Source organism: Drosophila eugracilis, unplaced genomic scaffold (genome assembly GCF_018153835.1).
Source record: "Drosophila eugracilis isolate 14026-0451.02 unplaced genomic scaffold, ASM1815383v1 contig_2152, whole genome shotgun sequence".
Classification (NCBI taxonomy): Eukaryota; Metazoa; Arthropoda; class Insecta; order Diptera; family Drosophilidae; genus Drosophila; species Drosophila eugracilis.
Window position 1 is genome coordinate 19,443 of NW_024573036.1, and position 14,641 is coordinate 34,083.

Below are 14,641 nucleotides of genomic sequence, written 5' to 3' on the forward strand. Positions count from 1 at the left end.
ATTAAACTAATGTTACCTGTGCATATCAACATACAAAATATAATTTACAAAATAATATCAAAGCAGGTATTGAACAAACATACATATGTAATTAAATAATAAGAAAATCAAATATTACAAATTCATTTCAAAAAACCGTTACGTGCATCGTCCATAACAAAAAGTGTGACCCCTAGAAATTGGGATCAATTATCGGTACATGGCAGTTTCGATAGTATTATCGATACCGGTTCGTCGTGTGGTATTTTATCGTGCCTATGTTAACCACAATTGGTGAGCAATGTATATCAATCTTTAACTATTTAATTACACTATGGACTACTATCCTTTTTAAAAATTAAACTCATAACACTTACATATTATACCTATTACACTCTGACTTATTTTAACGTTTCGTCCGCGGGTTAGTGTTACCAGGTAATTTTTACAAGATTTTTTATGTGATTGAGTGCACCTCCGTCTGGTAACACTGAAGCAGAGAATTACAAGATTTAAAAATTTTGTGGTGTACGTTTGTCGTGGTTGTCTCCGTTCCTCTGCGTTTCGCATTACACTCTTAACAAACTAAAACTCATAAAAAGTAAGTACACACTGTTTAGGACTCCTTAATAAAAACAGGGAGACATAATAAAAAGTTGTAGGGAATCGGAAAATACGGATTTTCGGTGCAAGTGATTTCATAACCTCGAAACGAAAAAATTGCAAGTAGACACGCGCATGAACTAAAAGCAAAAAAGGGCTAAACACATCTAATTTTTTGATGGCGAACAGCGATTTTGTTATCAGTAAATGCCAAATAACTAATTGATAAATTAAAAGTGGAATGAGGAATTCTGCCGGTCAGCCCGCACACACGAGCGCACACCAATGCAGGCTCAGTTCATTGGCAGCAGCTGCCGGCGAACAAAAAAAAAAAAGAAAGAGAAAAACGATGGAAAAAGGCCTGGCAAATTTCTGTTACGTAACAGTCGCATCCAATGTGCTAGCGCTCTCGTTTAAATTGTTTTGATCAATTCCGTTCGTTATCGCCATGTTGTCATTCACCATTACGCCTCGCTCAATAAACGTTTCATTTGGCTCTCTTTAATGTTCTTTATCACTATTTGTTTGTGGTCATGTGAGGTGGTGCACTTTTCGATTGTGGGTGATATTTTCCGCTGTGACGTCACCTGGAAAATCAATAGCCCTTCTTGCTGTAACACCTTTTCGTGCTGTTCGTTTTTAGTTTTCCTTTCGCCCATCGATTTCCCTGGTGTTATGCAACTGGCGAAAATAGGGTGTATGCACCCTCCCACTTTATAACCTCCTCGTCAAGGTCATCGCCATCGAGATGCTGATTCATTTTCCCCGGGGAATCCATCGACCAGTAGTTTTCCTTTATCTGGTGACCAGGTTATATCACCTGATATCCGAAAAATAGAAGTTCATTCCATTTCCCGTTTTGGCTGCTGGCCATAACGACTTTTGTTTGCCGTTTTGTTCGCCGCCTTTCATAATTTTCCGCCTAGATTGCCTTGATATTTCCCAGCACGGTGCCTTTTGGTCTACACAGAAATAAAATTTTGTATAATAATAGAACTAATTTACAAATCATTTGAAATAAGTATTGTTAAATTTTAAATTATATAAAAAAATATAAATAGTAAATACCTTACAAGACATTTTAAGATACGAATTAAAATTTGTTTTGTTTCTGTGTAAACCAATGTTCCCAATATTCTCACCGCGACTGTATGTCGCATTCTTGTCGTCACGCAAATAGAAACAGCGAAAAAGAGACCAAAGCAGAGACTGCAAATGTGCAGTTAGCTTCTGTGTCAATGATCGCTTGCCTAGCGGAATGAACTGACCAGCAATTACTGCAAACAAGTACGGAACGTAAACATAGAAGCCAACAACCGTGGCCAACTTAATAGGGCAATTCTTTAAAAAATCAATCCATGTTTTAATCTTTATCTACGAAAGATCACAGCACTGAAAAAGTATTTGCATTACGATTTAAAACTGACTTGTTATATGGAAGCAATCTGAACGCTGAATAATAACATCATGTGAATAAAATCATCCGACTATTATCAATATTTTTAGTATGAAAGTATAATAACCATAGTTGCTAATAAATAGAGTAAACAAGAAATAGACAAAAGAAATCCTTCACGCCTTTGAGAGTTTGTAGGCGTTAAATTTTAGTAATACTTGTACTTACAGTAATCTGTATTCATCTTTCAAAAGTAAGTTACTTAAAAATGATAGAGTGGATTGCTCACACTTTTACACCGTATCTATTTTCCCACTTTTACTTGTCACTTTCTTTTGCCAAAGACGTGCATTGACCCCCTCTCTCAGTCACTCGTAGTTTTTTCTGCCTCAGTTGCTCATTTCTAGTCTAGCCGCCTTGAACACTAATTTAAATTGATTTATTTATTTTCGCCGCAAAAAATTGACATTTAGCCAAAGTGAAAGAAGGAAATGGTCCGAAAAATTCTTTTCCCATGTTGATGCTGTTTTCTTTAGCTCATCTTAGTTATAGTTTTCACTTTTCTTTAGGGTTCGATAGAACATACTGATTTCGAGTCAAACAAAAAGTAATTATCATCAAATTGCTGATAAGATTAAACCAGCCCCATTCCACAAAACGTATTAACTTATCATTCGAAACGCGCAATATTTGACCTGGCGAGTGAAATGATTTCGCAATAAATAGATCCGTCGTCACGAATATCGATTATTCATCCGCTTTTTGGCCCGTGTTTAAATTGTTTCTATTATATTCTAGATGGCTCCTCCATCATACAGCGATTTGGGCAAACAGGCTCGCGATATCTTCAGCAAAGGCTACAACTTCGGCCTGTGGAAGCTCGATCTGAAGACTAAGACCTCGTCGGGCATTGAGTTCAACACAGCCGGACACTCCAACCAGGAGTCTGGCAAGGTCTTCGGCTCCCTGGAGACCAAGTACAAGGTGAAGGACTATGGCCTCACCCTGACTGAGAAGTGGAACACAGACAACACCCTGTTCACTGAGGTCGCTGTCCAGGATCAGCTCCTCGAGGGTCTGAAGCTGTCCCTGGAGGGCAACTTCGCCCCCCAGTCTGGGTAAGAATTCAAATTAAATTAATCCAAGTAGGAAATATTATTTTTAAATTTATACATTCATAGTTTTTCTTTTTTTAAAATATCACTAAATTCTTTTATTATTTTCTTACCATCAACAGCAACAAGAACGGCAAGTTCAAGGTGGCTTACGGCCATGAGAACGTCAAGGCCGATTCGGATGTGAACATTGATCTGAAGGGCCCCTTGATCAATGCTTCTGCCGTGCTCGGCTACCAGGGATGGTTGGCTGGCTACCAGACCGCATTTGACACACAACAGTCTAAGCTGACCACCAACAACTTTGCCCTTGGCTACACCACCAAGGACTTTGTCTTGCACACAGCTGTGTAAGTACTAAAGATATTAATTTGAAATGAATCCAAAAGTAATGGTTTCTTTTTCCGGATTAGCAACGATGGCCAGGAGTTCAGCGGCTCCATCTTCCAACGCACTTCGGACAAGCTGGACGTTGGGTGTGCAGCTGTCGTGGGCCAGCGGCACTAGCAACACCAAGTTCGCCATCGGCGCCAAATATCAGCTGGATGACGATGCCAGCGTGCGCGCCAAGGTGAACAACGCTAGCCAGGTCGGTCTGGGCTACCAGCAGAAGCTGCGCGACGGTGTCACCCTGACCCTGTCCACGTTGGTCGATGGCAAGAACTTCAATGCCGGCGGCCACAAGATCGGTGTTGGTCTGGAGCTGGAGGCCTAAGTCGATGATTTCCCGCCAGTCGAGGAATCCTTGAACGTTGTCTAACATCCCCACACGCCCAACAACAAGAATAACAACATCCAGACAGTGCAGTAACAACAAGAACAACAAAAAAAAAAAATAAAAGAAAAGATATTCTCAAAAATAACAACACACAGTCAAATATAAAGAGCATCTGCACATCTTAGCGATTAGATCGGATCAGTTGTCACCCGGCCATTACCACATCCGCCCACTCCCTGCCCAAGCCACCCGAATCTGCAGAAGAGACACTGCCAACAAACGATGCAAGGGGTGGGTGGATCAATCGCTTGGCTGGTCAGTCCGTCGTCGTTGGATGTAGCTTTGATTAGTGCATTAAAGATTAGCAAATTTGTTGTTGGCAAAGTACAGTAAAAATACATTTACCTATTAAAAAAAAATTAAAAATAATATGGCTCAAAAGGCATTTGCATTTTGTCAAGGATTTAGAGGTTGTCCCATTACAACTTTTGGCGAAAATAGGCACACAATCCCAACCCATATACTCATTAACAATCTTAATCTTTTCGTTGTGCATTTACTTAAGAAATAAATCGAGAAGAAACCAATGTTATGATTGAGGGAGTAACTAAGACTATTCAAATAGTTAAACTGTGACGGGAATTGTAGAATCAAAATCAAATATGTTTTTCCTTATATCTTGCTTTTAGGCCTAGCACAGGACACCATGGATTTCGGTTCAAAGGTCTGTAGTCTGTATAAAACTCTATACTGATCCGGCAGCATTAGATACAAATTTTCGGCTAATCAAGTCTGCTAAGCGTAGAGAAAAAATTTCGAAATCACTCGGGCCTTATAAACCATACCACCTCTTTATTACTCCTATAATGGCTCCAGCGCCAGTGTATCCCGACCTGGGCAAACTCGCCCGCGATCTCTTCAAGAAGGGCTACCACCCAGGAATTTGGCAAATCGACTGCAAGACTCTTACCAGTTCGGGCATTGAGTTCTTTACCACAGGCTTTGCTAGCCAGGATAATAGCAAGGTGACCGGCTCTCTGCAGAGCAAATACAAAATCGAGGACTATGGCCTGACTTTGACAGAGAAATGGAATACGGAGAACTGGCTCTTTGGCGAGATAATGCAGAAGGACAAGTTGGCCGAAGGCCTGATGCTAGCCGTCGAAGCAAAATTTCAGCCGGGATCAAAGTACGTAAGAGGAATCTTTAAACTGTTCATAATTTATTATTATGGGTTAAATATTTAATCTTTAATTCAAAACTCCAACAGCGAGGCGGATGGAAAGTTTAAATTGGGCTATGCCCAGGAAAATTTTAACTTCCTGGCCGACATTGGACTAAATTCAGAACCGATATTGAACTGCTCGCTGGTTTTGGCCCACAACGAGTTCCTTGGCGGCGTCGGCACAGAGTTTGATATTGGCAACACAGAATTGAAATCCTGGAAAGTTGCCCTTGGGTATACAAACGAGACAGCCACTCTCCATGGCGAGTTGTAAGTGTCAAAGATCTTTTGAAATATCAAAGGACTTTCTTTTAATTTTTAGTCACTTTGCAGGAAGAACGGAGATTCTTGGTTAGCATCACTTTTCTACAAGGCTAACGAGAAGATTGATGCCGGCATTGAGGTCGTCAAAGCTTCTGGTGGTGGAGGAGGAGGCGAGAACCCCGATGAACAAGAACAAGGTGGTAACAATGTTATTGTCAGCTTGGGCATGATCTATCATCTGGAGGAAGATGCCCTCATACGCGCCAAGATTAACAATGTGATTGAGCTCGGTCTAGGATATGAGCAAAAGTTGCGAGAGGGCATCACTGCCTCCATTTCCGCAGTCCTGGACTGCAACAACATCAAGGACGGTAACCACCGATTCGGCGTCGGCGTGGCCCTACAGTGCTAATACAACTCTTATAGCAGCCATTCAACGATTTCCATATTCAAAATTGGTTTAACTTTATTCAAATGACAAATATATTTAGTTAAATTAAATTTTTATTATAAAAAAATTAGAGTGGTTGAGATTATAATTATAAAATAGTTGTATATCCAAATATCAAGAAATGACGCATACTTTTCCAAATCAGAACAGCTTAGAGCTTCGTATCAGAATTAAATCATTATTTGGGAAAAAAATTCAAAATTGATTGTTTAAATTCCAAAATGTCTTTGAGGCAAAGGATCCGTAGCTTGTTCAGAAGTAACAAAAGGAAACGTCAAGATAGCGTGGACAACAGTGGTGATGATGGTGGAAATGCACAAGAAAAGGGCAATGAACAGGAGGAGGCTAAGAAGGAAAGCAATGTGGAAATCTTGCCAGAGCCGTTGAAGGAGTCCGAGTTACCCACTTTCTTTCATGTGGGACTTTTGGCGAAGATGTGCCTTGTTCACGGCTACACAAATGGGCCGTGGAAACTACAGTGCACCTCTAAAACGGAGGATAACTTCTTTATGAGCACCTTCGGCGAGGGATATCCTACATGGAATTCTGTCTACGGAGGACTTGAGATCTACAAAGAGCAGGGAAACTTTCACGGTTCTTTGGCTTGGTTGACCGACGGATTCTTCCTGTCGGATGTTGGAGCCAATGGTAAAAATCTAGGAGGGATGTGGTCTTCCGTCCTTAAGTCTATGATCACCACTAGTGATGGGTGAGTCGGATTTTTGATTTATAAGGTTGACCTTTCGCAATATTTTGGAAATGATAATAACAATATAATGAATAATAATAATAATAATAATAATAATATTCATGCTTTTATGCAGTTTTAAATACCAATGCAAAGTGAAGTGTGGTTTCGAACGCAGCCCCGTGAAAATGGAGTTCTATATTCCCATTTACAAGGAACCCCTATTTATGGGCTACATTCTAGTTGAACCTGCCAAAAGTTATGTTTTGGGTTACCGCACAGTGTTCAATGTGGAGGATAAGAAGTTTGACATGCACTCCCTTTGCGTGGGCTGTATCAAAGACTCGATAGAAGTGGGAATGAAACTGTAAACTACCTTTTTATTTTTTAAACTGATCTATGTAACATATCGATATTTTAGAGAGAATTTCGAGACTGTTCGAGGATCGATATTTCAGCGCATTGGATCGAAGTGGGCCTTGGCTTTGAAGGCAAACCTTTATGGAAACGTAAATGCGAAGCTTATCACCATTGGCGGTCAGTACGAGTGGGAACCCGGAACATTGCTGAAGGCAAAACTGCGGGGAGATACTCGACTTGGATTTATTTTTCAACGCAAGCTACGTGAAGATATTGAATTTCTGTTTCACTTTGGCTTTCAAGGAAAAGATCCTATTAATGGAAAGCATAAGGTCGGCATGTCTTGGTATTTTAATGTTTAGACACTAGGTTACTGATCGAGTTTCGCTTTTACTTTTTTGATCCTTTGTAAACAATATTGTAAATCTACAACATTCTGGTTATACAAAGAGTAAATAAAATTTAACAGAATCGTTTTTACCTCGAATAAAGTGTCTAGTTTCATTCCGACAAAATTAAAACAGTGTACAGTATTTTATTAAAAAAAATTTACAATGGAAAATATGAGGCAACGGATGCGCCATTTGTTTCGCCGAAACAAAAGGCGCTTCCGTCCAACCACGGCACCAACAACTGAACAAAAAGAAGAGCACGCTGCAGATGAAAAGCCAGAAGCTAATGATGCATCTGCTAAGGAGGTGGTAGAAATAGAAATAATACCTTTACCTCTGGCAGAAGATGAAATGCCCACCTACTTCCATGTGGGCGCCTTGGCAAAGGAGTGCCTCAGCAACGGATTCAAGATCGGCGCCTGGCAGCTGCAATGCACCACAAGGACGAACACAGATTTCAATATAAGCACCTTTGGAGAGGGCTATCCTACTATGGAGTCAATCTTTGGGGGCCTGGAGGTGTTCAAGGATTTTGGCAACTATAGTATGTCTCTTAGTTGGCTTACTAACAATGATTTTCTATCAGAAATTGAAGGGCGTGGGATAAGTTTTGGTAGTAAGCTTTATGCCCAACTGAAGTCTGTAATTGGCACGAAAGACGAGTTAGTTATTAAGCCTTATTAATTATATTACACTACTAAATAGATTTTACTGTCTTTATAGAGTGACATTTAAAACCAAGATAAAATGTGGTTTTGAACGTAAACCAGTAAAAATGGAACTAGTGGTGCCGCTCTACAAGGAACCACTTTTCTTGGGCTATGTCGTTGTTACTCCAATGGAAAATTGGATACTGGGATATCGGACTATTTACGACTTTGATGCCAAGGGATTCGATAAGCATGCTTTCTGCTTGGGCTATTATAATGATAGGACTGAAGTGGGCTTGAAACTGTAGGCTCTACTTTCATAAGGTTGTTAGTAAACTATTAATATTTTACCTGCAGAGAGAATTTTGAGGACCTCAGAGGATCGATCTTCCAAAGAATTGGCGATGCCTGGGGCTTTGCTTTGAAATCAAATCTCTATAGTTCCGCAAATGTAAAACAGTTCGCGGTTGGTGTTCAGTACGACTTTAACAATGGAACGTTGGTGAAGGTCAAGTTCCGGGAGGACACGAGAACTGGGTTCGTCTTTCAATCGAAAATAGGCGAAAATGTCGATGTCATGTATCATTTGGCCTTTGATGCAAATTCTCCTGTTAAAGGGAACAAAAGGATTGGAGTTTCCTGGTACTTTCACTCTTAAAATAAAACAGTAGTAGTGTTTACTTTTGTACGACAATGTTATTGTTTGCAATTTCATTCATTTGGTGATGGGGTTGATATTTGCCTGGTTGATTCTTACAAACATGCTTCTAATGTTACAGATTTTTAAAATATTTCTTTGATTTCAAAATTTAACGGTTAGCTCTGTAAGAAATACCCCTAATATCGAATGAAATATGGTCGTTTGTAAATATGATTTTGGCCGCAGCAGGCGACGGTCATACTGAAATCTCTGACAGCTCTATTCATCGATTATTCGTCTTTTTTCTTTATACGTAAAAATAGTTCATCTGTTCAGGCGTGTTTTTCTATCGTGAAGAAATTAGGCAATAAAGGCATAATCCAAGTGTTTTCGTGCAAATGAAAATAGATATTTGCATTGCCCATCCGTTTTATTTTGTTATTGCAGCGAAAACGGCGTTTTAAAGGGGCAAAATTGAAGTCGAAAGTGCAAGTTCTCGGAGACTAAAGTAGGTAAGAAATAAAAATGGCGTCACATGCCAGCACACACATGCCCATGAGTACACACACTAATGAACACATTTTTCACATTTTCTTACCCTTTGTTTCGAAATCAGGGGCTGAAATAGCAAAAACCCAAAGGTAAGTTCAGGTAAAAAAAACCAAGGCCATATTAGCGAAAAGCAAGAGTGGGAGTACCATGTCGGAGGCCATGAGTGCCCCTCCGCCCTTAATTCCGCAGCTGCAGGAGATGCAGCAGCAGCAACAACAGCAGCAGCAGGGCGGTAATCCTGCCCAGCTTGCCCAGCAGTGGAACAACTACGCCTGGTATGCAAATCAAAATGCCGCCTACCAGCAGCAGTATCAGCAGTACTATCAATACTACATGCGTTATCAGCAACAACAACAACAGCAGGTAACTTCGACGGTTAGTGCGTCGAATGCGCCACCGGGCTTCAGCAATGCGCTGGCTGCACCACCGCCCCTCCCCTCGGGTCCGCCACCACCGCCGCCTCCCAAAGGCGGCCCGCTAACGGGTCAAAACAAGCAGCAACAACAGCAGCAGCAAAAGAATTTCGGGGGAATACGTTTTAATTTAAATTTAAACCAAAAGCGTTTGGCCGGTGCCCCCAATCCACTGCAACAACAACAACAGCAGCAACAACAACAACAAACACTTCAACAGCAGCAGCTTCAACAACAACAACAGGTCATGCAAATGTACAATAACAATAACAGCAGCAGCAACAAGAAGAAACGCAAGCGTAACAATAAAAACAAAAACTTCGAGCAAACAGCATATAGCAATCCGTTTACAAATCAAGCTCAAACAACGCCTGTAGCACCACCACCGCCCATTATTACCGCCAGCGATGTGGGCGTGCCAATAACTCCAGATTTGAGTAAGCCACCACCACCATTACCACTATCCTTGGTGGCTCCCACAGAAAATCCGCAGCATCAACACCAGCAACAGCAGCAGCAGACAGCTTCTACCGCTGCACCTCAAACATCTAACTTTAAGCGGCCCAACAGTTTTCAAATGGCCTCCAATGACTCCTGGCCGGATGCCCTTAATCAATATGTGGCCCGTTGCTACTCAAAGTGCAACACGGATCTCGACAAGGATCAGATTGACATATGCCTAAAGGGCAAGATTATAGCGGCAGCCAATCGAAATGAGTTGTGGACGCGGGACTGGGATAACGAGCCCATGCCCACAGTGCACAGTGAGCGGGATGGCATTGATGTTGTGTTAAACAACGCGACGCCTCCGCAACCGCAGCGAAGCAACTACTTCCAAAAAAAGCAAGAGCAAGAGAGGGAACAAGAGAAGGACCGCGAGGCCGAGAAGGTGCCAGCCAAAGGCTCTTCTGGTATAGGGAATCAGTTCAAGCAAAAGATCAATCAGTTCAGCAAATCCTCGTCTGGATATGGTTCCCATCGGCACTCCTCGTCGTCGAGGTACTCTAGGAGTCGTTCGCGGTGAGTTTTAGTGTTTTTTTTATTGCCGTACTTCAAATATAAACCAGTTCATTTAACCTTTTCAGTTCGCCGTCATCTACAAACTCGTTAAAGTACTCGAGCAAGAAACGGTATTCGCGCTCGCGCTCCCATTCGCGTTCACGCTCGCGATCCCCCCGTTCCCGATCGTGCTCTCGCAGTAGCGATGCCAGCAGTCCCCCGGCGCGTAAGGTTATCCGCAAATCGGGCTCTATCGAATCCCTGAATTTCATACCACTCTCCGCGAACTTATCTCGCAAGCAACAGAAAATGCTGATGAAGAAGGGCAAGCGCGCAGCAGCGGCTGCGGCAGCCGCCGCGGGGTCCGGAGGCCAGGCGAAAAAGAAGCCTCACTTCTACTCCCAGTCGTCCGTTGGCGGAGCCGTTGATGATGACACAGCGCGCTTGCAACAGCGTGCGGCAAGATTCTCACAGCAGAGCTCCAGCTCGGCAAAGAAATCTGTCGTCGCCATTGCAAGCTCACCGTTTGGTCTCACCACGGCCAAGAACAAGAAGAAAATGATGCAACAACAACAGCACCACTCACGTTCCGCCTTCTTCGAGGACACAGAGGCGGCTGGCGGCTTAGATCTTCTAGATTTGCATATTGTAGGCACATGTAGGGACTTAGAAAAATCGTTTTTGCGTCTTACCAAGGCGCCGTCCCCGTCGGAGGTACGGCCTGTCGAGGTGCTCACCCACTCCCTGGTTAATGTAAAGGGAAAATGGCGTTCCAATCAGGATTACCATTACGCGTGTGATCAGCTTAAGTCCATCAGGCAGGATCTGACTGTAAGTAGCACTTTTTATAGGTTATAAATGATGGTGACACATTTCCTCTTTAGGTCCAAGGTATACGAGATCAGTTTACGGTTGAGGTGTATGAGACGCATGCTCGCATTGCTATGGAGAAGGGTGACCACGAGGAATTCAACCAATGCCAGACACAACTAAAAATGCTGTATATGGAAATCGGCGGAAAGAGCGCCAACGCCTTGGAGTTCACGGCCTACCGCATACTCTACTACATATTCACAAAGAATACCTTGGGTAGGTTTAATATATCTTAAGTAGTTATATGTCAAAGTAACACTTATTTTGACTTGCAGACATAACCACTGTCCTGCGTTCGATTACGGCTGATCAACGCGAGAATCCTGTCATTGCACACGCCCTTCAGTTCCGATCTGCGTGGTCGCTGGGGAACTACTGCAAACTATTTTCCCTCTACAAAACGGCGCCTCTTATGTCCGGCCACATGATTGAGTGGTTCCTGGAGAGAGAGCGCAAGGCTGCATTGCGAGTTATTATTAAATCGTAAGTCCGATACATTCATTTTTTCGAAATCTTTATATAACCACAATTTTTTTCAGTTATCGTCCCAATATTAGCGTTGACTACATAACCAATATCTTGGCCTTCGAAAGCTCTGAAAAATGCAAAGAATGGCTAGACACCTTTAGTTTACCCTATGTCGCCGATGGCTCCCAAGTCGATTGTAAAAACGCTGCTGCCATCGCTATTTAAGGCGACTTTCACAAATAGCAGATTTGCTGCTAGGAAACACTTTGATTTTGTACCTGATTTCCGAACTTTTCGGATATTGGTGTCCTTTGTCGGACTTAGAATTCAACTCCCTTGTCCGTATTTATAATAGTTTGTATATATTATAATAGGTCGCGATTCCTCTTTCGTTTTATAGTTAGGGCTTTCTTTATTCCCTTTCCCCTATCGATTTTCTTTGAAATAGTGAAATTGTGAATTCTACGTCTTCTTAGGACCACGAAAGTATTCATCGTTGGGAATATTATTTTTAAAAGGAAAGGAGTTCTTTGAAAAATGGATGAAAACATCACAAGAAACATCAACTTTACAACAACTTAAAACAAATTCTTCTGCTTAAATGAACACTGGCATTTTTGGATGAGTCAACAACGATTTAAAAATACATCGACTATGTCAACTATTATGCCCCACCAGGATTTCAATATGTGCTAGTACAGGAGTAGCTGGATTCTTCGATGTATCAATCGCTCGAATGGCGTATCCCTCGGAACATGGGCAATTCACGGTCATCGGATACGTCATGGGTTCATCTATGGATTATATATTCCAGGATCAACAAAAGTGGAAAACATCTAGTGCGCTTAGTGGATATTCAGGAATTTAAAGTTTTACCAAAATCAATCCGTCATTGGTCCAGATTGCAGAAATTACGAAACATTCTTACCTTGAAAACGTTGGTTTTCTTGGTTAGAAAAACCAACTTTATCGAATTCTGCAAGAATTATCCTCGAACGAGTTCAACAAATACTTAACCCGAATCCTTATATGCGTGACCTATCCATGGACTTATATAACTAAAGACTTTGATTCTAAATTAGGTCACGATCCCTTTAAATAACAACTCCACTAAACCTGAACACATACAAAACTAACATGAAATAATACACATGAAGACAAACAAAAACAGATGCGATCAACGAACTCCGAGAGGCGTAAAGCATTGGGCTGAGAATTGATTTTTGTTTCGTTGTGATTATTTTACTCATTTTAACGCCCTTTGATCACTTCATTTTTAAACTAGTTTTAAGATTTAAGCTTAATGATTGTTGTCTTATTTAAATGATTCAAAAGGATAATACTAATGATCTGTCTCTCTATTGTATACCTGTATATATACAACCATCAAATCCACCACCACCAAGAACTACAACAAGAACGAACCAGCCTGCATGAAAATTCTATGGAAGTTCAATGTCATCGTTTCGGATTATGGCAGTCAACCTGGTCTTCCTCGTCGCCACTCGTCATCCGTGCGAACGCAAACAAAAAGTCATCAAATATTCGCGACATTTGTAAGCTCTTCCAATTTTAATTCGTCTTACTAAGCAAACTGTATAAAGTCTCTGGGTAGTACATAAGCAATTGGATACAAAACCTTTATTCAGTGGTTTTTTTTAGAGAGAGAGAGTTTGACGAAAAACATAACTCTTCTATATATTATACAGTAACTATAGGCTAGGATTATAGGTATCTTAGGTTAAGGTTAACTGTTAAATTTATTTTTAATTTTCTTGAATGTTTGAAAATGATGGAAAAGAATTCAAGATTTCAAATACATCTCCTAATATTCATGCAATTTACGGGAGCCCGTAGCCATGAAAAGGGAGAGTTATTATCCCGCTTTTCAAAAAATAAACAAAATAAAAATCAAGCAACTGGTGTTTTTTCCTTGGTGAAGTTTCCCTTTCAACAGAAGGTCATCGCCAAAACAATCCTCGTTCAGTTGTACCCTAAACTCGGAAGCTTTAGCCAGGACACCAGCCATTTAGAGCTTGTTGGAGTGTGGGAGCCGAGCTTTTCAACAACGCGCAAAGGATGCTGTCGGAGATTCAGCCGCTATTTAAGGATGCTGCGTTGCGGCCTTAGCTTCAGTCAACGCGCGGCGTTCGAGTTCTTTGGATCGCGCTTAAAACTCAAATTCAAAGGACCAAACGGAGATAATCAAAAGAAGCTAGAAAATCAAAAAGGTTCTAAAACCCTTTTGTGTGTGAAGTGACCCATCGAAAAGTAGTTGAAATAATTGTTTGTTAACTTTATTAGGGCGTGTGAAAAGCATAAGTTGATAGTTAGCATTCGTACATTATATTTATTAAAGAATTTCTTCTTTCAAAGATAAGCCATTTAAATAAACGGTTTATGTTTATATTATAATAGAGGTATGCCTTAAAGTAATTAAAATGGTGCCTTTTATCTAGTTTTTAAGCCTTTCACATAGTTTTATTTTACTGTTTTCTTGATTTTTAACATCTCGTTTATCGTTAATATTTTTCTAAATAAATTGAATTGTTATTTTTTTTAATTAAAATAGTTCTGGCAGTTTTAAAATCTACAACAGAGAAAACAATAATGCAGAACATGTAGTATTTAAAAAAAATGTCATTACTTATTAGAATGAAACTTATCTAGTCAGGAATTTGAATTATTAAATAAATTGATTAATTCTCATAAATGTGCCACAATGAATCCTGTTGATAAGAGAAGGCATAACTTTAAGATGAAAACAATGTCAACCATTGAATTGATTGACTAATTGCTGTACCACAATAATCAGTCAAGCCCAAGGAGCAGGCGAGGCATTTGATTAATGTCTC

General features: G+C 40.8%; 6 protein-coding genes across 7 annotated transcripts in view; all 6 read left to right on the forward strand.

Annotated features, from left to right (window-relative positions):
* Positions 1-449: 449 nt before the first annotated feature.
* Positions 450-4,240, forward strand: LOC108110862 (voltage-dependent anion-selective channel). The gene is given in 5 exon segments (XM_017220109.2): positions 450-580; positions 2,777-3,096; positions 3,216-3,443; positions 3,507-3,567; positions 3,569-4,240. Coding segments are annotated over 4 exon segments (849 nt in total). The 5' UTR covers positions 450-580; the 3' UTR covers positions 3,809-4,240.
* A 246-nt stretch (positions 4,241-4,486) lies between these two features.
* LOC108110861 (voltage-dependent anion-selective channel) lies at positions 4,487-5,812 on the forward strand. Its single transcript, XM_017220107.2, has 3 exons — positions 4,487-5,000; positions 5,082-5,306; positions 5,370-5,812. The coding sequence occupies exons 1-3, from the start codon at positions 4,678-4,680 to the stop codon at positions 5,710-5,712; spliced, it is 891 nt and encodes a 296-aa protein (XP_017075596.1). The 5' UTR covers positions 4,487-4,677; the 3' UTR covers positions 5,713-5,812.
* Positions 5,813-5,935: 123 nt separating this feature from the next.
* Positions 5,936-7,202, forward strand: LOC108110859 (voltage-dependent anion-selective channel). The gene is made up of 3 exons (XM_017220105.2): positions 5,936-6,460; positions 6,576-6,806; positions 6,861-7,202. Exons 1-3 carry the CDS (start codon positions 5,973-5,975, stop codon positions 7,159-7,161), a joined length of 1,020 nt encoding a protein of 339 aa, XP_017075594.2. The 5' UTR covers positions 5,936-5,972; the 3' UTR covers positions 7,162-7,202.
* Positions 7,203-7,281: 79 nt separating this feature from the next.
* On the forward strand, positions 7,282-8,535 carry LOC108110860 (voltage-dependent anion-selective channel). Its single transcript, XM_017220106.2, has 3 exons — positions 7,282-7,853; positions 7,915-8,145; positions 8,199-8,535. The coding sequence occupies exons 1-3, from the start codon at positions 7,354-7,356 to the stop codon at positions 8,497-8,499; spliced, it is 1,032 nt and encodes a 343-aa protein (XP_017075595.1). The 5' UTR covers positions 7,282-7,353; the 3' UTR covers positions 8,500-8,535.
* Positions 8,536-8,752: 217 nt separating this feature from the next.
* LOC108111020 (leukocyte receptor cluster member 8 homolog) lies at positions 8,753-13,701 on the forward strand. Of its 2 annotated transcripts, none has more exons than XM_017220334.2 (6): positions 8,753-8,993; positions 9,098-10,466; positions 10,532-11,276; positions 11,330-11,534; positions 11,594-11,801; positions 11,858-13,701. In XM_017220334.2, the coding sequence occupies exons 2-6, from the start codon at positions 9,181-9,183 to the stop codon at positions 12,009-12,011; spliced, it is 2,598 nt and encodes an 865-aa protein (XP_017075823.2). In that variant the 5' UTR covers positions 8,753-8,993; positions 9,098-9,180; the 3' UTR covers positions 12,012-13,701. The 2 variants fall into 2 exon arrangements, with proteins under 2 accessions (XP_017075823.2, XP_017075824.2); XM_017220335.2 differs by having other exon boundaries at positions 8,753-8,989.
* A 235-nt stretch (positions 13,702-13,936) lies between these two features.
* The window catches only part of LOC108111047 (nitric oxide synthase), a 32,866-nt gene continuing 32,161 nt past the window's right edge, over positions 13,937-14,641 (forward strand). Inside the window, 1 exon segment of the mRNA XM_017220376.2 lies at positions 13,937-14,206. The gene's annotated coding sequence lies outside the window, so the exon portion shown is untranslated.